The sequence below is a fragment of the Euprymna scolopes genome, chromosome 41 (assembly GCF_053919585.1).
Source record: "Euprymna scolopes isolate OS-2025 chromosome 41, ASM5391958v1, whole genome shotgun sequence".
Classification (NCBI taxonomy): domain Eukaryota; kingdom Metazoa; phylum Mollusca; class Cephalopoda; order Sepiida; family Sepiolidae; genus Euprymna; species Euprymna scolopes.
Genome location: NC_136522.1, coordinates 8659966 through 8686579, shown reverse-complemented (window position 1 = coordinate 8686579; position 26614 = coordinate 8659966). Strand labels below are relative to the sequence as shown.

The 26614-nt window shown below is 31.1% G+C and overlaps 1 protein-coding gene across 1 annotated transcript in view; it reads left to right on the top strand.

Annotated features, from left to right (window-relative positions):
• LOC145266330 (uncharacterized) overlaps nucleotides 1-26614 on the top strand; it is a 766230-nt gene that overhangs the window by 319724 nt on the left and 419892 nt on the right. The window contains exon 2 of the mRNA XM_080121918.1: nucleotides 24717-24788. Within this exon, the coding sequence (XP_079978044.1) occupies nucleotides 24717-24788 (72 nt within the window). The remainder of the gene's footprint in view (nucleotides 1-24716; nucleotides 24789-26614) is intronic.

The following is a 26614-nucleotide window of genomic DNA, read 5'->3' as shown; positions in this document are numbered from 1 at the left end:
GCCGTAGGTATCTCACTGCTGATGAAATGAGATACCTACTGGAACGGTAGAGTGATCCAACCATTTTTCCAGCGATATTGGCAACAGATTTGATGTATGTCTTCTATTTAAGATCCGAAGATAAGGTACGTCCCAAAAGATTCTCAATACATGGAGCTTCCTGACTCTCCTCATTCTTGAATGAGGAGAGGCATTCATTTCAATTGGGACATGATGGGGTCAGAGCGATTATGATGAAAGGAAAGAAAATTGGTTTTCGATGCATAAAAAATAACCAGACACCGTTTTCCCTATTGTACTACGTTCTCAAGATCAGTCAATGCTGTAGAAAAAAAAAGAAAGAAAAAAGTGAGCTCTTCAAATAAATAAAAATAAAATAAAACAAAAATAAGACAATAAAAGAATGATAAAAAATTTCAACCTTTTTGGAAAAATTGTTAAAAAATTACTACAGCTTGATTCAAATACAATATACATTTGAAATTATTTAAGTGGGGCGTATTTTTACCAAAACAGTAGATTGTGTTAGTGGGTGGGGGAGTTAAACTAGTCTGTTTATAAGCTAACTTTTGCGTGTCGAAAAAAGGGTGTTGCAAACGTGTTCGTTGACGCAACAAGTCGAGTGCCAGAAAAAAGTTGAAGGTGACGGAGGGAGGGATAGTTTAATAAAAAAGAAATAGAGAAAATAATGAAGAATAAAACGTTAAGCGTTTATAGATTCATATATACATATTCACAACGAGGCATATATCTATATGCATACATACATACATACATACATACATACATACATACACACACACACACACACACACATATATATATATATATATATATATATATATATATATATATATATACACACATATACATAGACTTAATCTCCAGACACTTTTCTTATGGTCTGTTGTATGTTGGTTTCTCACGCATTGGAATTCCTGAAAATCTCTACATTTACACACCTGTTAGAGGACACACCAAAAATGTGGTTTATGTAGAGGTTCTTCAAAATTATGCTATAGGTTCATTTACCAGTTTTCAGATATACACTGCTTGATCATTAACAGAATAGATAACTAATGGAATCTTTATATATATATATATATATATATATATATATATATATATATATATACTAGCAAAAGTACCCGTCGTTGACTGGGTTCAAAAACAGCCTACAGAAAATGGACTCTGATTTATGAAAGTATGATAGGTTATGAAAAGGAAGTATTGTAAATTTGGGTTGAATTTGGGGGTATCAAAACCAAAGCAAAATATGGTGAAAGTAAAAATAAAATAGATAAACCCCATAATTTATTATACCATACCTGTTCACACTGAAACACTTATCACAATATTCTGTGGATCTATATTAAAAAACCTTGTTAAACTTTGTGACATATTTCCATTCTATGAAGGTCATGCGCGAATGAACACCCCATAATTTTATTATACCATATTTCTTCAAACTGAAACATAATTATCAAAGTATACTTACGCAGATAGATAGTAAAAGTCTTTATCAAAGTTTGCGCCTATTTCCATTCTATCTTTCCTTTTTTTTTATAATTTATACTTGATTCCTCTCCCTCGGATGTAAATTGCAAAATGGCCATTCAGGGGAGATAACTCTAGAGATTTCAAGATCAATGGACGTAATTCAAATTGCTTAATATGGTTATAACTGGCGTTGTTGTTTAAATGTTTTTGAAAAAAAATTTTTTTTTTTTTTGGTTCAAGCAAACTACGCCATACTTCTTTAAAAATTCAACTAAAAATTTCAGCTTCAAGAAAAGATAAGCAGATACAGCGTAACCCGGATATAAGAGAGTATAAATATAATAAAACCGGATATAAGAGATATTTACCTTTTCTAGAGAAAAAGTCAGAAAATCTTTATAATTACCAAATGTGTCCGGTTTTTCTTTGAGGGTTGCTTGTAATTGATTCTTTTCATAAGAATACTTCCGACCAGATTTAGATTCCAGAAAATATTGGGCATAGTTAATCTAGTCGGCGTCTGACAACCTGGAGCAGCGTAACGACTCAAACTGACTCATTAAACTAACCGAAGAGTTGATGCTATCAGCTTTCTTCTATAGTTTTTTTGTGAATCAAAAGTTCCAGATATGATCAAAATAAAAATAACATTTTTATATTCTATATTCAGAACTCTCCAGAAACTTTTCTAAATTTTTGAGATGATTGGTTATTCGTGTTATTCCGATTCATCGGACTAATGTTCTCATCTTGAGTGTGATTACGATATGGGAAGTAATTATAAAACAATATATAATATACGGCATAATCACGTTGACACACCGGTTCCTGCTAGATCACCGAAATTAAGCAACGTTGAACCTAGTCAGTACTAAACGGGTGACCATTTGGGATTTTCGGGTGCTGTATGTGCTCTCCACTTATCTCGGCATTGTTTCTAGTCGTCCTGGTCTTCTTGATATTGGACTCAAACAGTGTCGATTCAGGAGACTTGTGGTTGGAGATTGCGCAACCCTTGCCTCACAATTACACGCGCTATTGCCCCTAAGAGGTATCCTTTTTCTTTCAGGACTGAACGGAAGCATAGGAGATAATATACACAAGTAATAAGTAAAAAAAACACACACACACACACACACACACAAAAGCATTAATATGTATGTATATAGAGAGGTTATTTAAATGTTTGTCTTAACTCAGAACTCTTTGGGAAGGATATTTTCTTACATAAAAAACCGAACATGTGTCTTACTCTGCCCTCATATATCGAAGCGACGCTTAAGTGGATTGAAGCGACTTCCTCCGATTTAAAATGTCTCATCGTAATATCAAATTCATAAACGATCACCAGTCATCTATACATATTCTAGTCAGAGAAAATGACGATTATACAAGGTTAACCTGGATAAAAGTGCAGAAGAACAGACAACACAACAAATTAAACAAAGTGAGAGACGCTGCACATCAAAAAAAAAAAAAAAAAAAAATGCTACAGTAAGACGTAGTAAATAATTGAGAAAAATAAAAATAAAAATGACTGAACCTCTCGATGCATGGCCTTTTTCCACCCAGGACGCCATTGACCTACGACTCAATTCACCGAGGGGCAAAAGGTACAATTAGAAGAGTTTGATCGCCGGCAGTAATTTAATTGAGACGTTTGTCATGTCGGAATTACAATTGTTAGGCTCGAGTGGATTTTGTCTTGTCGAGGTTTGTTGCTCCGATATTTAATTGCATGATTCTGAAAATAATGGGTTTTTCACTAGAAAGTGTCAGGAATAGTCTCTCCATCTTCTTCTCTCTCATCTTTTATCATTCACTCTCTATTTTCTCGACTGCTTCAACTTCTTTCTGTCTCTCTACATGATTGACCGAATGATTATCTTATTTCGAGACAACCTGCATTTTTCTCGTCAGATTACAAACTATATATATATATATATATATATATATATATATATATCCACTGCAACGTGTTTCATCGGCTACGACTCATCAGAGTGGCCAAATATCTCTCCCTCTCTCTCTCTCTCTCTCTCTCTCTCTCTCTCTCTCTCTATATATATATATATATATATATATATATATATATGATGACAATAATGGAAATAGTGCCTGACGATATATATAACAAAGAAACAAACCAAATCCCACGTCCATCAAGGTTTCCTCTTTATTATAAGAGTTCTTCTGGATGAAGGCTTACAAATAAGGAAAAACATTATATATATATATATATATATATATATATATATATTTATATTTATATATATATATATATATATATATATATATATATAATAGCAAAAGTACCCGTCGTGGACTGGGTTCAAAACCAGCCTACAGAAAATTAACTCTGATTTATAAAAGTATGAAAGGACGAATATGTGTGCGTGTGTGTGTCCTTTCCCGACATGGGTTGGATTTAAAAACTGTCTTTTTTCGCACGATCTATGACTTTTTCTTTTCTCACATTTTTATTTTCAATTATCCTGAAGATGTCCTCTGAAACAAGGACGAAACGTTGATTTTTTAATAATTTCATTCGTTTTTTTTTCTATTTTTTCTTTAAACATAACATCAACCACCGCTGGTATATTTTTTCATTCCTTATATATATATATACTTTATATATTCACACTTTTTTTATATATACATATGGCCGTAACATTATGAACATATATATATATATATATATATATATATATATATATATATATATATATATATATAAGTGAACGTGTGTGTGTGTATCTGTCTGTCTGTCTGTGTACATTTTCTACGCAATAACTTTGTCAATATTCAGTCTACAGACTCCAAGTTAGATATACAGGGTACTGAGATTTGGGGAAATCTTTGTAATCGGTTTTCGGCCAGAAATTTGGCTGTTAAAGGGTCACAGTTCAACGATTTGATCTTTGAGAACTCTACAAAACTCCTCTGACAATTTTGGGTATAAACACTTGAAATTTTAGATATAGGTTCCTTGAAGATGGATCTAACTTAATAACTTTATTTGAGCCCAAAACAATAAATATTAAAGGGTCTTAATAGGGGTCAAAGTTAAAAACAAATTTGACCTCTGCGGTCTCTACCAAATTACACAAACAATTTCTGGTCTAAACATTTGAAATTTTACATACAGAGTATTCACAGATAGGGCAAGCTTTTTAATCAGTTTGGGTCGAAAATTTGAGCTACCAATATATAAATGCATGTATGCATGTTTGCATATCTTCCTAAAACTTTCGATAGACGACAGGTGTTCAGAAAATCAGTATCGTTTTGAAGCTCGACCCTTCAGACGACGAATACCAAAATATTGACTAAAAACATTCATATCTTCACCCTCAACTGTGTACTTTTCTACAAGGGGGGGGGTCGCTTTGTTCACCGATATTTTCGAAAGTCATCCCCTCTTTTCGATTGTCTAGCCTTAATTGAAACCAACGTCACTTCCGGTTTTACGGTCGTCGTAACAGCAAAGACGTCACGTTTTTTCCCGTTCTTTTTCTCCTTCATGGTACGGGTTAGAGCCTGTCTTCCTACTACCACTGTTTTTTTTTTTGCTCAACATACACCTCCAAACCTCCAAATACCCGGGTAACGCCGGGCGGAAATGCTAGTATATATATATATATATATATATATATATGTATATATATATATATATATATATATATATATATATATATAGAGAGAGAGAGAGAGAGAGAGAGAGCCAGTATTTGACAGTACATTTTAGAGTTCATGTTTCTCTCAATGAAGTGTAACACTCCAATGCTCACCAAAAAGTTCAGTTTTAAGTTACAAAAAAAAGTACTCGTAAATTTGGTACAACGCGACTTTTCTTGGTTTACATCTATTGCAGATACCGTTGTTTTGGTGGTTTTAGCTTCTTAAATTATGCCATTTTACATTATTTACATATTGTTACAATAAAAAAAATTCGTCGTAGCTCTCTTTTTATCACGTTCGGTTTTAGCGTCCTAAATTATGTGATGATAAAATTAATCTCTTTGTAAACGAATGCAAACTGTTGTTTATACTCGACTTTTAACAGAAGACCAACGGACCAACGATACTTTCATTACATGAAAAGATTTACAAAAGAAACGGCGGCACATTTTTCTTTCCATTTAAAGTCTGTGATATGGTATGTTTTTTTAGAAACATTAACGAACCAGCATTATTTCCAACAACATTTACAAAAACATTTACAAAATAAGTTGCGGCAAGTATTTCTTTCTTTTATCTTTATTAAACATGTTATGGTTACGTTTTCAAAAAAAAAAAAAAATGTCTCCGTTATAAAACAAAGAAAGTCGTCCCAGCTTCCGCCTTGTAATGTTTTGATTTAATAAGAACATCGTTGGATCGAGGTCCCGAACTTGTGAGATGAAAATATGAACAAATCTCTTTGAACAGCGCTTAACAATGTGTACTGTAAACAGACATCTTACTGCTCAATTCAATTCATATATATCTTTATGATGATTGCAACGTCTTGTCAGACGAGCCCCACTCCCTCAGACACTTAAATTCCATGACCCCCAAAGTGATTTTTTTTAGTCCTACTGGCGAATTCACACGCTCGAGCAGGCATGACACTGAAGACGGTCGTTGAGATCAATTATTACATGCTTCGATCATTTCAACCCTCCACGCGTCACAACTTTTCCATCGCCACAAGACCATTTTTATAGACAAATGCCTGAGGGAGCATCTATACACAGATGATGTTACAGTCTTAGCTTTGTACGACAACTAAGTCTCTCTCTCGGTTCAAAATGTTGAGATCCAGCAACAAGCAAGAGCAAGATAGCCAGCAACAAGTTAAACTGCAGAACAGCTTAATGCGGGTACTTGTCTCCCGCTTTATGCTTTTTTTATACCAGAGATTTGCTTCTCCTAGGAAGGTTGCCTTCACCACAACTTACGGGAGCCCTCTCCACCCCAACACACACACACACACACACACAAATATACACGGTGCTAGTTGGCCGTTGACCCAGAAAAAGGGTTCATTGGCCTTTTGGAAGGTCTTGTTTTTAATCCTTAAGGGAGACTAGCCATCCTCCTCACCAAACAAGTCTGCTGGGGGAACCAGTTTAGTCGCCGGTGACCCGATCATGAGGCAGGTAGTACTGGGTTACATGGTACCAGTAGCATATGACATGACCTGACATACAATACATACATACATACATACATACATACATACATACATACATACATGAATACATATATAATATATTCATGCAGTTATATTACAGATAGTAGCCTCACACATCAAAATCAAAGTGGCACCGAAACTACATTGGAGTGATTAGCACCCCCCCCCCCAAAAAAAAAAACAAATGATCACGGAATATATTGAATCGATTATTATTTTTTTAACCTTAGTAAAAATGTATAATTTTGTTTAAACAAAAAACATCTTTACTAAAGTTATAGTTTTTAGTAGTAAAAAAATGAATGAATTTATTTTTTGACTTTTTATGAAAATAACGCATCGTAAATTGTAACAATAAAAAATTTAATTTTTACGAGAATATTACGAAAAAAAGCCCCCAAAGTTCGTATTAACTTAATCTATATAAATCGAAGAAAAATTAATTTCTCGAACGAACGATATTTTCATGGAATTAATCATTGTGTCACACAAAAATATAATTGCAAAAAAATATTTCCTCTTTTTTAAGATTACATTTTAAACGTAATTTTTATATGTTGTAGCATTCTAATTTTCCAAGCATTAACGAACGTGTAATCTTCAACACAATTTTTATCTTGAAAAATAAATTAAAATTGAAAGCAGAAACAGACAAATATAATTAACTTTAAAAAAGTCTTTATTATCGCAGAAGACAAAAATAATTGAAGAATCAGGTTCTCAAATGTTCAAATTGATGACTATTATTGTCCAGACAATCTTTAATTTACTCTTTCAGTACAGCACCTTTTCGCACACAAGGTGGTATATATGAATTTGCTCGTTACCTAATTGCGTTATCTAACTTATTTAACTCTCATTTAACGGACTATTGTCCTCGTGTTCTAAATGGTCTTAACAGCCCGTGACTCGTCTAGTGGTTGGTTGGTTGTGTGTATTACGTACAATTCACAGTACATTTATAATACACGTAACATGGCGATATACCTGTCTGCTGATGCTCACTTTTGTGGGGTTCGACAACGTCTTGGGGAACTGGGATCTGTTCAAAGGAAACGCTTCAAGACGATATATTCTTTATTAACTCGCAGACATCTCGTTACAGGAGAACTGGAGCGAATCTTGGCTTGTGGTTCTTCGCATCTATTTGAAAACTAACGCCCTGAACTTAACTCAGCGTATTCAAACTGGAACCTCTGGCACGTCACTTTCAGGCCCCATTCGAATACTTTCTGGTGCAAACTGACCGATCAACCAAGTTTGATGGATGTTACTACATGACGCTTTAACCCTTTCATTGAAAAAAGTAAGTTTGTTTTATTCAAACTTAAAAAATAAATAAATAAATAAATAGTGGCAAACCTGTAATAGAGCATCCACTCTGTAAATGCGTGTGTTACGCCTTAATTTAAACTTTTTTTTTCGATGATTATCATGGATTACAGACTTAAGTATCATATCAGCAGAAAATTTTTTCATAAAAATAAATTTAATGACTTTCTTAGTATAATATTCTACTTCCTTGCCACCTGACTTACTCGCCATTTTTTTTACCAACGTGTCACGTGATTAGAACGTTATAACGATAAAGTAAACACCCTTCTTAAAATCATTATAATTTTTTTTTTCAAAATTATTTCTTCTAATATGATACTTAAGTCTGTATTCTGTGATAATCATCGAAAAAAAAAAGGTTAAATTAAGGTGTAAAACACACATTTACAGAGTGGACGCTCTAGTATAAGTTTGCCACTATTTATTTATTTTTTTAAAAAAGTTTAAATAAAACAAACTTACTTTTTTCAATGCACCTTCATGTTCGCTCAACTTATTGTTTACCATGATTCAATCTTTGTTATTTACTTCGCTAGACAGATATATAATTAGATAGACCGATAGATAAACCGATAATTGAATAAATTCTTTATACCCGGTGTTTCCCCCCAAATTACAGAATTTGACATTAAATGACTTCAAAATGCTTGCTATACCATAAAAACAAAACAACCAAACCAAACCAAACACTGTGAATAAATATTTGAAGATATAAGCACTTTAGAAACACTTTGTAACATAGTCTGGGCACGCATATGCAAATGCATGTGAAATGACGTCACTGTTAAAGAAAAATAAAGAGTTAAAAAAAGAGATCATGTTAGAGATAGGAAGAACGTTCAAGATCTTGTTAGAGGAATGATCACATTAGAGGTACAGGTGACGTTCGAGATCATGTTAGAGACATCACAGCGTAATGAGAGAATGGTGAAATAAATGTCGTTGTACAACAAAAGAAACGAATTGAACTTCTTTTCTATTCTTTGTCGGCTTTACAACTGAGACCACAGCATGTTAGTTCCTGGACAATATTATAATAAGAACATTTTTTTCCAAAATTACAGAATTTTAGCATTATATGATTTCAAAATGCTTGCTATTCTATAAAACAAATCAACCAAACCAAACACCATGAATAAATATTTGAAAATATAAACAATTTGAATCACAATTGAAGCATTAATGGTCCCCCGTGTGTGCACAGTGAACGGGGCATAAAATTTGCACCATTCTCCTGTTAAATCCCAAGGGGATGTCAAATCCTGGTGAAAATGAACAAACGGTGCAGTTTTAGGCCGTAACATATGTAAATTTGAGTTATGCACTATGAAAAAAAATGACTAAGTTCATCATTTGCCCCCCCCCATTTAGCCCCAAAAGTCCCCAAGGCCTTAATATATTTATTTACTATAAAACTAGATGCTGCTAGAAAGGACTTCTCCTGCCTTAATAGAGTTCAAAATAGACTTCGTAGCCTCGTAGGAGATGTTTTTTCTTCCCTGCAACCTGTTTCTCACAGAAGAGATATAGCGAGTTTGTCTTTGCTTTATCGTTATTTTCATGTCAAGCGCTCGACTGAGCTTCAATCTATGGTTCCCCCTCGCCAAACTTTCACAAGAAACACTAGCATATCTGAAAACACTATCAATAATTCCCCCCACTTTTTATCTGTGCTTAAACCTAAGCGTAGATTCCATGAACAAAGCTTCTTTCTTAGAACTGCACGCCCGTGGAACTGTCTTCCGTTTTTCTGCTTTCCAGCTGACTACAATATGGTTGTATTCAAGTCCAATGTAAACAAGTTCTTAATAAGCAGTTCCCCTTAAGTAAACAAATTTACTGAATTTCCATTACTGACAATTACTATATTGTCCAATTGACTACTTTACACTCTTTAACCCTTATCCTCGAGTGGCCCCTGGGCCTTGATAAGTGATGATGTCTATGTAAAAAAAAAAACCCAAAAAACAAAAAAAACAAACCAAAGAGCATGAATAAATATTTAAATATATATAAAAAAGATTTGAATCATAAAATATTGTTTCCAAAATTAATGGATTCGGCAAACCTGAAAACGGTTGATATGCTATAAAACAAAGCAACCAAACCAAACATCGTGGATAAATATTTGAAAATATAAACTTGGATCATAAAATAGTGTTTCCAAATGTACTTTTTTTATTTTTTGCCCTGTTTTTCTCGAATGTTCCATTTTTTTTGACATAACGTTTCGCTGACTTCGGTGAAGAATTGCTGCATGTCGAAATTACTACGAGTTCTTTTCTTACACCATTAAAATACATTTGGGCAAAATTACTTTAAAACGTTTACTTTGGTTATAGGATAGTTAGAGCATTCCTTTATACCACACAGCGTGTCTAAAAATGTATTCTTATAATTCGAATGACCATTAAAACATTTATTTATGAACATAAAGTTAAATGGATTCACTTAAAATACAGAAGAATAAATCTAATTGAAGAATTATGTTCACAAATGCTCAGATTGGTGACCATTATTGGCCAGACAGCGCTGATATTTCCCCCCACTCTTTATCTGTGCCTAAATCAAAACGTAGATTCCATAAACATAGCTTTTTTTCTGAGAAGTGCACGCCTGTGGAATTCTCTTCCGTTTGCCTGTTTTCCACCTGACTACAACTCGGAGTCTTCAAGTCCAACATAAACAAATTCCTGATTAATCGCCCCCTTAAGTAAGACGCTTTATCAAATCTCCAATACCAACTAATACTACGATATTATCCCATCGATTATTGTACACAAAATAACCCTTATCCCCGAGTGGCTTCCGGGCCTTGATAATTGGTGATCCCCATGTAAAAAAAAAAAAAAAATAACGTGCAACAAAGAATTCTCAACGCTATAAAACAGGTTTTTACATTAGCTTTTTTGAAACACCATATATATGTTAGTTTGTGTGTATGTGTGTGTGTGGGGGGGGTGATTCAGGCTAAACTCTCCGGGGAACATTTATCGTGTTTATATAATAGTGCTCAACAATATTTAAAACTATTTATTCATGATTTTTTTTACTTATACAAACATTATTTGAACACACGTTGTTTTTCAAGTAAGTCACGTGCCTTTTAAAAATAGAATTTTCTTCATTTCATAGGTTGAAGCATAAAGATAGGACGTCATTGGCTTGAAAATATCACGCGTTCATTCGCACGTATACACACGTACTTATATCTGATCATAACCTCACACACGCACACAAACACACACATATATGTTTAAGGATAAGCTGAAAAGTAATCTTGCAGCTGAAAATATTGCAAACACTGAAGGCTTAAAGGAATCAAGATTTTTTTGGCATTCAACATCTTTAAGCTTCGAAAAACAAGAGAAAAGAATAAAGCTTCAGAAGCTGTCAAAGCAACGCGCATTCTTCGCCCACACTCTTGTATGTGGTTTTCGATCCATTTCATTAGCAGGTCTTAAATGTCACTCTAGATTAAAAGACAAGGTTCATTAAATGGTCGTAGGAACTTCATACGTCGAAATCCATCGGGAGAGTCCATCCTCTCTCTCTCTCTCTCTCTCTTTATATATATATATATATATATATATATATATATATATATATATATATATATATTAATTAATGTGATTTATAATTTAAAAATTTAAAAAAATTTTTAAAATTTAAAATTCAAATTTTAATTAAATTAAGAATCAGTTTCATAAGAAGGAACAACAATAAAATCAATTATCTGTACGATCGTTTCGGAAATCCGTGCTTTTTATTGTGGTATACATGAAGTTATGTAGAACAATTATATATAGTTTTTTTGGTAAGCACGGTCTCCTCATCAGCAAATTTAGGAGGATTTTTATTGAATTTAAAAGACACCATAAATAAACCTAGCATTAAAAGTAAGGCAGATGAATCTGAAAAAATTGAAATAAAAGGTTTGGATTTAAAATTTATAAGAAAATTAATATGGGTTAGAGATAGAAATGAGTAGAAAAAATATATATTTTTGAATTTACATAATAAATTTGATTTAAAAATATATAGAGATAGTTACCTTTTAGTTTTTCTTTTTTTGAAATCAGGAACTGTGTTTAAAGTAGTCATTTAGATGTTTGCTATAGCTTTTTATTTTATTGAATGATGAATTTTAAAATGGCGACGCTCGTGCAATAAATTGTTTCCGTTAGCGTATTTCTGATTTAAAGACGCTACAGTTTATATATATATAGAGAGAATATTTATTTTACAAGTTTTTAAGGGAAGATAATTGTCATGTGTTCTTGACTTTATTTATTATTTGTTTTACGGGTCTAAGGGAGGTAATTGGTCTAACTTAATTTATTAAAAAAAAAATAATTGTAATCTATTTTTACTAATGAGTAATTTTTAATGATTTAAGGTGGTTTATATTTATTAAATTTAAACCAACGTTTATGATTACATGTCAGAAGCTCGTGTCTTGAATTTAATAGTTTGGTTGTACTTTTTATATCTTTATATTTTAAAATTTTTAGGGTCTCTTTTGTACATAGTGCACAAAATTTATCTCCTGGTTTATATGATTTGCAAGTCTCAATTATTTTCCATTTTAAGTTGAAAGAAATATTGCTATTTTTTAGTTGCCAAATATAGTTGGATAGAGTAATTTGGTTTGATAGAGAGTTATTTTTAAAAGAATGTTTGTGCGTTGAAATTCTATGTTTTATTAGGCCAGATGTGGAACCAATATATATTACCTCTTGATTGTTGTGATTATTTTCCGTTAGGTCTATTGTTGGATTATTATGTGGTGGGTTGATTAGTAATTGATCGGTAGATTGATTTAAGTTGGTGTTATTATTTAATCTGGTAGTTGAGTTATGGCTGTTAATAGGTTCTTGTAGATTTGGAGTTTTTGATACTGTGCAGCTATAGATAACATTTTTAATTTTACATGAGCCTTATTTATTTTATTTATTTTTTCTTCTACAGTTACAGTCCGATGTATTTTGTATAGTTGTATTTTGTAGTTTATTAATTTTGTTATTATTAGAGCTAATTATTTTCTGATGAAGGATAGGCATAGTAGAGTAAGAGACTTTATGGGGGGGCTTTAAAGTTCTTATCTAATATTTAACAAAAATTCTCTAGCTATGTTTGTTTCTAGCTTTTTGGAATAAGGGGGGTTGAACCATAGGATCTCCTTGTGTCTATTCTTACGTTTACGGGTTTTAGTTTGCTGTTTATTTGTATTATTATCTAATATTTGTAGTTTGGTTTTATCTTTTTTTGTCTCTTGGTTATTTTTCTTAACTCGTATACGGGCCTAATAAAACATAGAATTTCAACGCACAAACATTCTTTTAAAAATAACTCTCTATCAAACCAAACTACTCTATCCAACTATATTTGGCAACTAAAAAATAGCAATATTTCTTTCAACTTAAAATGGAAAATAATTGAGACTTGCAAATCATATAAACCAGGAGATAAATTTTGTGCACTATGTACAAAAGAGACCCTAAAAATTTTAAAATATAAAGATATAAAAAGTACAACCAAACTATTAAATTCAAGACACGAGCTTCTGACATGTAATCATAAACGTTGGTTTAAATTTAATAAATATAAACCACCTTAAATCATTAAAAATTACTCATTAGTAAAAATAGATTACAATTATTATTTTTTTTTTTAATAAATTAAGTTAGACCAATTACCTCCCTTAGACCCGTAAAACAAATAATAAATAAAGTCAAGAACACATGACAATTATCTCCCCTTAAAACTTGTAAAATAAATATTCTCTCTATATATATAAACTGTAGCGTCTTTAAATCAAAAATACGCTAACGGAAACAATTTATTGCACGAGCGTCGCCATTTTAAAATTCATCATTCAATAAAATAAAAAGCTATAGCAAACATCTAAATGACTACTTTAAACACAGTTCCTGATTTCAAAAAAAGAAAAACTAAAAGGTAACTATCTCTATATATTTTTAAATCAAATTTATTATGTAAATTCAAAAAAATATATATTTTTTCTACTCATTTCTATCTCTAACCCATATTAATTTCTTATAAATTTTAAATCCAAACCTTTTATTTCAATTTTTTCAGATTCATCTGCCTTACTTTTAATGCTAGGTTTATTTATGGTGTCTTTTAAATTAAATAGAAATCCTCCTAAATTTGCTGATGAGGAGACCTTGCTTACCAAAAAAACTATATATAATTGTTCTACATAACTTCATGTATACCACAATAAAAAGCACGGATTTCCGAAACGATCGTACAGATAATTGATTTTGCTGTTGTTCCTTCTTATGAAACTGATTTTTAATTTAATTAAAATTTGATTTTTAAATTTAAAAATTTTTTTTAAATTTTTAAATTATAAATCACATTACTTAATATTGAATTAGCTCTAGGACATTTAACTGTCGAGCTTATTATATATATCTAAATTACAACGAGCACTTTCTATTTCCTGTATTTTAATTAAACTAGTAATTTCACTGTTACATTAAAATACACTTAGCTCTTTAGACTATTGTTCTAATCTCCTTTAAATTATATATATATATATATATATATATATATATATATATATATATATATATATATATATATATATATACTAGCATTTCAGCTCAGCGTTGGCCGGGTGTTTGGATGTGTATGTTGAGCAAAAAAAAAAAAAAAAAGAAAAAAAGCGGGCAATTTGTTTTTTTACTTTGACCTTATTATGACCCCTTAACATTTATTGTTTTGGGCTCAAAGAAAGTTATTATGTTAGATCCATGCCCCAAAAAACCTATATCTAAAATTTCAAGTGTTTAGACTCAAAATATATAACACAGAACAAGCTAGGTAACATACAAATATCCGTGCATGAGGTCGCCAAGCTAATAAAAAACCTAGATTCCAGTAAAGCAACTGGCCCTGATGGCATCCCAATTATAGTGTTAAAAAAGCTTCAACCAGAACTTGCTCCCATACTTACGAAACTATTTAAGCGCTGCCTTAAGGAGAAGTGCTTTCCGACCCCCTGGAAGACCTCATCAGTTTGCCCTGTATTTAAGAATTCAGGTGATAAGTCATCTCCCTCTCAGTACAGACCAATAAGTCTCCTCTGTGTTATGAGTAAGTTGCTGGAATCAATATTAAATAGAGAAATAGTCAACCACCTCAGCAGGAATAACCTTCTTAGTGACACACAATATGGTTTCCGCTCTGCAAGATCTACCGCAGATGTGCTGACGGTTATATCCCACAGGATTAGTGAATCTCTTGACAAAGGCTTCCTTACTAGGGCAATTGCTCTTGACATATCAAAGGCCTTCGACAAGGTATGGCATAAGGGTCTACTTCACAAGATTTCCAGCTACGGTATAACTGGAAATGTTTTCTCAATCATTAAATCATTTCTCTCCGATAGGCTCATAAGAGTAGTGGTAGATGGACAAAAATCGGAGGCCTGCAATATAAATGCTGGGGTCCCTCAGGGGTCAATCCTGGGCCCAACTCTCTTCCTGATCTACATCAATGACCTCCCTAAACACATACTTAAATCATTCGTTGACATCTATGCTGATGACACGACCATCTACGGCAACACATCAAAGGCTGTAAATGACAAAGTTCTCTCTGATTCTCTCTCCTCTGATCTCGAGCGCGTGGTTCAGTGGGGGAAGATGTGGCTAGTTACCTTTAATGCATCCAAAACCAAACTCCTATCCTTACATCATCAACGCTCTGATCCCCATCTGGCATCAATTGTGATGGATGACTCTCGTCTGGGTGAGGCCCCGTGTTTTGACAAGCTTCTGGGTTTGACCTTTACTCCTGATCTGAAATGGAATACGTACATCAAGTCTGTTGCCAAGGTCGCTGGAAAGATGGTGGGATCCTTCTACCGCTCCAGAAGATATCTCACTACTGATGCAATTCTCTATCTATATAAAAGCCAAGTACGTCCAAGGATGGAATACTGTTGCCATATCTGGGCAGGAGCTGCCAAAAACAGCCTATCATGCCTTGACAGATTACAAAATAGACTTCGTGGCTTAGTGGGGGATGCCCTTTTCTCTACCCTGCAACCCCTCTCGCACAGAAGAGACGTTGCGAGCCTATCCTTGTTTTATCGTTATTTCCATGGCAGGTGCTCGTCTGAACTCCAATCCCTGGTCCCCCCTCGCCACTCTTTCACCAAAAACACCCGTCTAGCTGAATCCACTGTGAAAAATTTCCCCCACTCTATATCTGTGCCTAAATCAAAACGCGGATTCCATGAACAAAGCTTCTTTCTTAGAACTGCACGCCTGTGGAACTCTGTTCCGTCTGCCTGCTTCCCTCCGGACTACAACTTGGATGTCTTCAAGTTTAATGTTAACAAATTCCTAATGAACCGCCCCCTTAAGTTAACACTCCATCAAATCTCCACACTAATGTAATGTACTTGCAATAACCCTTATCCCTGAGTGGCTTCCGGGCCTTGATAAGTGGTGATCAATGTGTAAAAAAAAAGGAGTTTTGTAGAGTTCTGAAAGGTCAAATCGTTGAACTTTGACCCTTTAACAGCCAAATTTCTGGCCGAAAACCGATCACACAGATTTTCCCAAATCTCAGTACCCTGTATATCAAATTTCGAGTCTGTAGACTAAAAATTGACAGATTTATTGCGAAGGAAAATGTACACAGACACACACACGTTCACTTTTATATATATATATATATATATATATATATATATATATATATATATATATATGTAAATTCGTATTCCTGTCTATTTGTTTGTTGCTTCACAATTTGATTAATATATACAAAAGGTTCATCACTTTAATGCTTCATTCATTCCTATATAGTATGATTTGTGTAAAATAGACGATTGAGAGATGACGTCATTTGCATATTACATTAAGGGAAATCGATTTATTGAATAGCGGTGTGTTAATTATTGTTTATAGTGAGAGAATTGTATTACGTGTTCTACTAAAGTGTATTATTTAAATTTGATTTATATTGATAACATATTTAATTTAATTTATTTTTACAAATAGCGATTTTTTTTTATATAACAGTTTGAGTTATTTGAGTTCGGAGTTATTTCCCTTGGACGCTAACTTTCTTCTTTTTGTTTTTGTTTTCTTTTTCGGCGGATAATCAAACTAAACATAATTCACACAAACTCTCAAGCATTATTTTTGGAATCAGTTCAAATAAAATAATTTCCGTAATTTCGCAATTAACGTTTTGCTCCAGTGAATTTTTATTTTAAAATAAACAAATAATCCAATTAAACTACGATTCTTTATTTAAAACAAAAACAAAAACTTTCATTTATGTTTTTTACCAGTTTTTTCTTCACATTTTTTTGACATCTTAACTAATTTTTTTTTCTTTTAATAACGCAATAAGTCATAACTCATCATTTTTATAAAATAAAAAACTTGTATTTCGGTTAACTCAAATTCTATTTTGGTATTTTTTTAAACTGAATTATTTACAGTTTGTTTTCGTTGCAACAAACCGTTATAAGAAATCTTTCTAGACTGAGCGAGCATAAAAGAAATTCGCTTAAACTAAATAATAGGTGCTCAATATCTGGAGAATAGCTTCTCTTCGTATCCCTTCTGCCGAAATATCTGGTGGAGAGTTTGTCACGTACTTCTTTTGTCGGGGGGGGGGGTACATTTTCGTGTTTTCATTCGTTCTTTTAGTTTTGAAATTTTTGTTTGGGGTAACGATTGAGTTAACATATATTAATGAAAAACTGGTCAATATTCTTAGTATAGCAGGTGTGGCCAAACCGAACTTCATGTCGACCCTGGCAACGCTGGGTATCCATGCTAGTATATATATATATATATATATATATATATATATATATATATATAATTAAAACACAGCAGTGTTTGCAATATATCAAGGTGCAGTTGTAGTCATTTAGAACTGTTTTAAAGCCTAACCGCTCACTCATTTTCGATCAAATTTCAAACAATTATTAGTTTGTAGATCACCTTCTCAGCTATATTGTGAAATAAATTTTCGATTTTCGTTCAGTTTTACAAAAGTTATGACGAATTTTCTGGTGTTCAAAATCGTAAAAATATGTATGAAGGTGAGCGACGCTTTTTATGACTGATTTCCATAGCAACCACGTCGCTTCAGCGACTACTGTTGCTGCTAATTCACTGCTGTCGCGGAAAGAGAAGTAACAAGTGAAACAGAGATATGAAAACCATGAAAGGGGAGATAATTTGGGGAATTTTATTGAAAACAGACGAGTGCCATACATGGTTTTAAAATTCAATTTATACATTATATATTATATAATCAATACTTAATGTGTGGGTGTGTTATTTGTTTTTGTGATACGTTTTGAATGAATTCAATTATTTACGAAAGTGTATTTTTACCTAAATGCCAGTTGGGAATAATTTTCCCTTTAATCAATTTGGTACCCCCACATGGGGAGCGGCATATATATTGTTTTTAAAATATAATTATCCACGTACACGTGTTTCGTCGTCTACGACTCATCAGAGTGTCTGAATCTAGCGATTTCAAATCTCGCTAGATTCAGCCACTCTGATGAGTCGTAGACGACGAAACACGTGTCATTAGATAATTATATTCTAAAAACAAACTATATATATATATATATATATATATATATATATATATATATATATATATATATATATATATATATACCGTACTTTGAGCCAAGTCCGAGATAATTGTATAAATAAAAGTGATGTGTTGGCAACCACGCATATAAAGAGCACTTTTTTTGTTGGCGCACTTACTCCAAAGTATATATATATATATATATATATATATATATATATATATATATATATATGTCTGTGTGTGTGTGTGTGTGTGTGTTTATGCGTGTGTTTATGTGTGCTCACGTGTGTGCAAGTGACATTTTGCTTAACAGACTTGAAACCGGATAAATAAGGAATTTGGACTCGTAGAACCATATTTAAAAAACTGTCAATTTGGCAACTCATTTTTTAAAGGCTAAACTGCTTCAAAAAAGGCCATATTAAAGATATTTGCTTTTAAAAAGGCAAATCTGGCAACCCTTGAACAAATCGTTACGTAAAAAGAGAACATTCGAAAGAAACCGGGGAAAAAGTACTGTGTGCCATGCGGTGCAAGACTTAAAGAGTAAATTAAAGATTGTCTCTATTATTTGTATTGAACTATGTAGCACAATATTACTTGCTGGGTATTTATTAGTAATTATTTTATCTCAGTGGGTCAGTTCTAATATTTAAAATCCCATGGACATTATTTTCATCGAAATGTTAAACTTATATTTAATGCGTGTTATTCGTGTTTCTGTACAAAAATATACAGAAAAATAACTCTATCAAAATATATTTATATTATTTTAATTGGAATTCCTTATTGAGATGAGTATTATTTATATTAATTTATTTATTGCGGACTATTATTCTCATGTTTATTAGTTGTTGTAAAATAATATATATACCATTTGGCACGGACTCGACGATGGAAGATCAGATAATAAATAAACGTGGATTTATAAGATCCAAAACTCCAACCTTGATCGCCCCATCGGGGCCCGGGGCCCGTGGCGCAGTTGATAAAAACGTTGAATCACTACGGTTCCAGATGAGCATTGTCTGAAGATAGCAGTTTCAATCCTACCCAAAGCCGGCCAGAGGTTTACTTGGCCAAAACGTGGTGAGACGACGATAACTACGGATGGCAGTGATTGCTGAGAATGCAGTTAGGAGATTCGAAGTTCCTATCCGTCGCGGTTACAACCTGATGAAGGTCAGAGGAATAGTTGGCCGAAACGTCGTGAAACAGCAACTAATAAAGATGAGAATAATAGTCCGGAATAAATAAATTAATACAAAATATATTTGTTGATTAAATATATTTCTCATTTGTTGAATTTCTACGGGTTATTAGTGTGTAATAAAAGAATGAAATAAAAGCAATGTACTAATAAACAAGAGGGAACCGCTGCATTGAACAGTTGATTAAACTCCAATGTATTGGAACACTTGTCAAGCAGTATCGCAACAATAATGAAGCCAATGTAGTTTATGTTGCTTTTTTTTTATTTTTTTTATTACATTTTCACCCCAAACAAGGCAAATTGCCACTTTGGTGTAGGGGGCTACTATTAGGGGCAACAACTACTGGGGTACTATGTAGGGATTTGGGCAGCAAGGTGTCGGTTCACGTTACACTTGAACTTCTGCACGTCAGTACTGTTGGGGAAGCAGGGACCTGGAATGGAATTCCAGAGTCTTGCGGTTCTGGGGAAGAAACTATTGGAGTAAAAAGATCTTTTACATCTAGGGATCTCTATAGTGTGGGGGTGGGATCTAGTAGCCTGTCGGGTTTGTCGAGGGTGCTCGCGTCGTGGGGGCACAAGTGATTGCAGTTCGTCAGAGCATTCACCACTAAAATACTTGTAGTTTAAGAGTTTCGGTAAGGGGGAGCTAAACAAGAGGTTATGCGGGGCTTCAGACATGCATCACAAGTAGGCATATCTTATACTCAAGCACTCCCAAATGTTCAGTTTTAGGGGTGGGACATGCTGGGAATGGGGAAGAACGGCGTTCATTGCCCTAGCCAGGAAACAAGATCTACCGCTGGGTGTTTCTGTTGAATCACTGAGATAGTGTCTCTGCGCTTGACTAATAGGCAAAGAAGGAGTATGGAAGCCGGGCGATAGACAGAGCCTATCTACTCCTTACAGCGAACGTTAATTTCTTGACAGTTTTCCGATGCCCTTTTCGCATCTTAATTTAATTACTTTATTTAACCCTCTAGGGCGGCCCGTGCCATATATGGCACAATCCTAATTAGGAAGATTAGAGCCCAATTTGGCAGATTTCATACCTTTGAAGTTTTTAAAAGGAATTAACTTTTGTTGTTCTTAATCCAATACAATCTATAATTTCAAATTTCAGAATTTTTATTAATATGTATTAATAAGTATTGATATGTATTAATATGTATTTATAAGTATTAATATGTATTAATATGTATTAATATGTATTAATAATTATCAATATGTATTAATAAGTATTGATATGTATTAATATGTATTAATATATATTAATATGTATTAATATGTATTAATATGTATTAATATGTGTTAATATGTATTGGTATGCATTAATATGCATTAATAAGTATTAATAAGTATTAATAAGTATTAATATGTGTTAATATGTATTGATATGTATTAATAATTATCAATATGTATTAATAAGTATTGATATGTATTAATATGTATTAATATGTATTAATATGTATTAATAAGTATTAATATGTATTAATATGTGTTAATATGTATTGATATATATTAATATGTATTAATATGTATTGATATGTATTGATTTATATTGATATGTATTAATATGTATTGATATGTATTAATATGTATTAATATGTATTAATATGCATTGATATGTATTAATATGTATTGATATGTATTAATATGTATTAATATATATTAATATGTATTAATATGTATTAATATGTATTAATATGTGTTAATATGTATTGGTATGCATTAATATGCATTAATAAGTATTAATAAGTATTAATATGTGTTAATATGTATTGATATGTGTTAATATGTATTGATATGTATTAATATGTATTATTATGTATTAATAAGTATTAATATGTATTAATATGTATTAATATGTATTGATAAGTATTAATATGTATTAATATGTGTTAATATGTATTGATAAGTATTAATATGTATTAATATGTATTAATATGTATCAATATGTATTAATATGTGTTAATAAGTATTAATATGTATTAATATGTATTAATAAGTATTAATAATTATTAATAAGTATTAATATGTATTAATATGTAATAATAAGTATTAATATGTATTGATATGTTTTGATATGTATTTATATGTATTAATATGTATTAATAAGTATTAATATGTATTAATATGTATTAATATGTATTAATAATTATTAATATGTATTAATAAGTATTAATATGTATTAATAAGTATTAATATGTATTGATATGTTTTGATATGTATTGATATGTATTAATTTTTATTAATATGTATTAATATGTATTAATATGTATTAATAAGTACTAATAATTATTAATATGTATTAATAAGTATTAATATGTATTAATAAGTATTAATATGTATTGATATGTTTTGATATGTATTAATATGTATTAATATGTATTAATATGTATTGATATGTATTAAAAGGTATTAATATGTATTAATATGTATTGATAAGTATTAATAAGTATTAAAAAGTATTAACATGTATTAATATGTATTAATAAGTATTAATATGTATTAGTAAGTATTAATATGTATTAATAAGTATTAATATGTATTAATAAGTATTAATATGTATTCATAAGTATTAATATGTATTAGTAAGTATTAATATGTATTAATAAGTATTAATATGTATTAATAAGTATTAATATGTATTAATAACTATTAATATGTATTCATAAGTATTAATATGTATTAATAAGTATTAATATGTATTAAGAAGTATTAATATGTATTGATATGTTCATCTATAAAGTATTGATATGTTCATCTATAAAGTATTGATATGTTCATGTATAAAGTATTGATATGTTCATGTATAAAGTATTGATATGTTCATCTATAAAGTATTGATATTTTCATCTATAAAGTATTGATATGTTCATCTATAATGTATTGATATGTTCATCTATAAAGTAATGATATGTTCATCTATAAAGTATTGATATGTTCATCTATAAAGTATTGATATGTTCAAGTATAAAGTATTGATATGTTCATGTATAAAGTATGGATATGTTCATCTATAAAGTATTGATATGTTCATCTATAAAGTATTGATATGTTCATCTATAAAGTATTGATATGTTCATCTATAAAGTAATGATATGTTCATCTATAATGTAATGATATGTTCATCTATAATGTATTGATATGTTCATCTATAAAGTATTGATATGTTCATCTATAAAGTATTGATATGTTCATCTATAAAGTATTGATATGTTCATCTATAAAGTATTGATATGTTCATCTATAAAGTATTGATATGTTCATCTATAAAGTAATGATATGTTCATCTATAAAGTAATGATATGTTCATCTATAAAGTATTGATATGTTCATCTATAAAGAAATGATATGTTCATCTATAAAGTAATGATATGTTCATCTATAAAGTAATGATATGTTCATCTATAATGTAATGATATGTTCATCTATAAAGTATTGATATGTTCATGTATAAAGTATTGATATGTTCATCTATAAGTAATGATATGTTCATCTATAAAGTATTGATATGTTCATCTATAAAGTAATGATATGTTCATCTATAATGTAATGATATGTTCATCTATAATGTAATGATATGTTCATCTATAAAGTATTGATATGTTCATCTATAAAGTATTGATATGTTCATCTATAATGTAATGATATGTTCATCTATAAAGTATTGATATGTTCATCTATAAAGTAATGATATGTTCATCTATAAAGTATTGATATGTTCATCTATAAAGTAATGATATGTTCATCTATAATGTAATGATATGTTCATCTATAAAGTATTGATATGTTCATCTATAAAGTATTGATATGTTCATCTATAAAGTATTGATATGTTTATGTATAAAGTATTGATATGTTCATGTATAAAGTATTGATATGTTCATCTATAAAGTATTGATATGTTCAAGTATTAAGTATTGATATGTTCATCTATAAAGTATTGATATGTTCAAGTATAAAGTATTGATATGTTCATGTATAAAGTATTGATATGTTCATCTATAAAGTAATGATATGTTCATCTATAAAGTATTGATATGTTCATGTATAAAGTATTGATATGTTCATCTATAATGTAATGATATGTTCATCTATAAAGTATTGATATGTTCATCTATAAAGTATTGATATGTTCATCTATAAAGTATTGATATGTTCATCTATAATGTAATGATATGTTCATCTATAAAGTATTGATATGTTCATGTATAAAGTATTGATATGTTTATGTATAAAGTATTGATATGTTCATCTATAAAGTATTGATATGTTCATCTATAAAGTATTGATATGTTCATCTATAAAGTATTGATATGTTCATCTATAAAGTAATGATATGTTCAGGCCCAGAGGTTTAAAGAAATGCCCTCTTGTTTATCAACCATATTGCCTCTGTTTCCAATAAGAACTGCTCGCTTTAATAGGCCTATTCGTCTTCAGAACAAATGCGTACGAAAGAAAATGTAGAATTCTTTTAATTATTCGGACTACTCTGCTCATCTTGGGTTTTACTTGCTGAATGTTTTGGCCGATGTCGCCATCGGCCTTCTTCAGGTGTACCTTTTCAAACTCCAGAATCTTTTTGCGTAATTTGTGTTTAAGGATAACACTCAAGATGAGAACAGTAGTCTGACGAAGTCAAATAATGACTACTTTCAATTTATTCGTTCTTTTCTACAATTTGCAGTCCCCCACGCCACAAAAGGTGCTTCTTTACTCTATGTCATAATTAAAATTCATATTTTCCGAAACATAAAAATAACGCTCAAGATGAGAACAGTAGTCTGTCGAATCCAAATAATATGAATGATCAATCCTCATCTCAAAAAGTTAAGAAATTTGATTTTTATTTTTCAGAGACCTCAGTGTGAACCGAATATCGCAATTGTCTGATTATGCCTTTGCGCACCTGCCACATCTCGAAGAACTGTGAGTATTGCCTGTTAAAATTTATATGTTCGCTTGTTAATTCCTAAATGTTTGAGTTAAAGAAAAAGTAGAATGATTTTCAGATTGCAAAGTTCACCACATCGAAACACACATAACAAAAATCTGTCCTGTTCCCTTTTAAACGTTATCACTAACAAGCTTTCTTCATCTGACACCAGATTGTAAAGTACACAGCACCGACGTCAACCCGCCCCCCCCCCAAAAAAAATAAATAAAAATAATCCCCAATTCAAGAAATGCTGGCTTTTTATATTGTCAAATCCGTCTCAATTTGCGCAAGACACGTTTTTGTCTCGTGTCGGTAGGGTTCCAAGACTTTTCGAGTTTAAGACTTTTCTCTCTTTTTTTTTTCTTAAGCGAATGACATCCACGCTAATCACGCGCACTACAATTTTCCTTGCAGTCACTTGTTAATTGTCAGAAAGATTGAGTTTTTTTTTCCCACAATAAGTAGAGTAAGAAACCGGAAGTCAAAAAGAGCAGACAATATTGACTATAACTAAAAAAATTTAACCACTGAGCCGAACGTCGCCGGTCATCGAAGAAGCGCCACTTCTCATCACATGTCACAATCCGTTCAAGAAATGAATCGTTTTGTTGAGCAGAAAGAACGTAGAAGACTTCTCGAAACGACGATTTTTTATTATCGTTCAATTCATGCGGCACTCATTTATTAAACTTTTTATTTTCATCATATATATATATATATATGATGAAAATAATGGAAATAGTATTCCGACAAAATAGAGAAATAAAAAGGAACAAACCGTATTATGTATTCATCAACGTTTCGTCTTCATTTCGAGATTTCCTTCAGAGGAAGTCTCATAATAAAGGCGAAACGTTGATGAACACATAATACGGTTTGTTCTTTTCTATTTCTCTCTATATATGTGTGTGTGGGGGGTATATGTGTGTACGTGTGTGTGTATACATAGACATATACATGCGGTGTATATATATATATATATATATATATATATATATATATATATATAGGCATTCAGTATATATATATATACATATATTTAAAGAGAAGCCGTTATTGTGAATATTTTCAAACTATATACGGTTTGAAATTGTCCGAATAGTCACAAAACGATTGTAACGTATAACGAAAAGACACCTTGTTGCTATCAATCTCAATCCGCTCTTTATTGCCTTGATTTTGTGAAAACAATATATATATATATATATATATATATATATATATATATATATGTATGTGTGTGTGTGTGTGTGTGTGTGTGTATGTATGTATATATAGTCTTGGAAGCTTTTAACCTTTCAAACTATATTAAAAAATCTTATTTAATTTTTATATATTCTTATCATTCGTTAGAAAACTATATAATAAGTAAGTTATCAAATCACCTGCAATTAATGCATCAACTTTCTCTCTCGCTCTCTCGAACTCACTTTAGTACTAATGTTTATTTAATATATATATATATGTATATATATATATATATATATATATATATATATATATATATATATATATATTGTTTTCACAAAATAAAGACAACAAAGATCGGATTGAGATTGATAGCTACAAGTTGTGTCTTTTCGTTATTCGTTACAATCGTTTTGTAACTATTCGGACAATTTCAAACCTTATATCGTTTGAATATATATATAAAAAATATAAATAAGAGACGTATTACATTGAACACTTTAAAGCCAAATAACTGCAACGCGATTTTTTTTACCTTAATAAAAACAAGGCCGATAGCCATTAGTCGCGTGCTCTCATGTAATGAACGAATGCGTGAATGTAGGATTGACATGAAATTCTTAAAGAT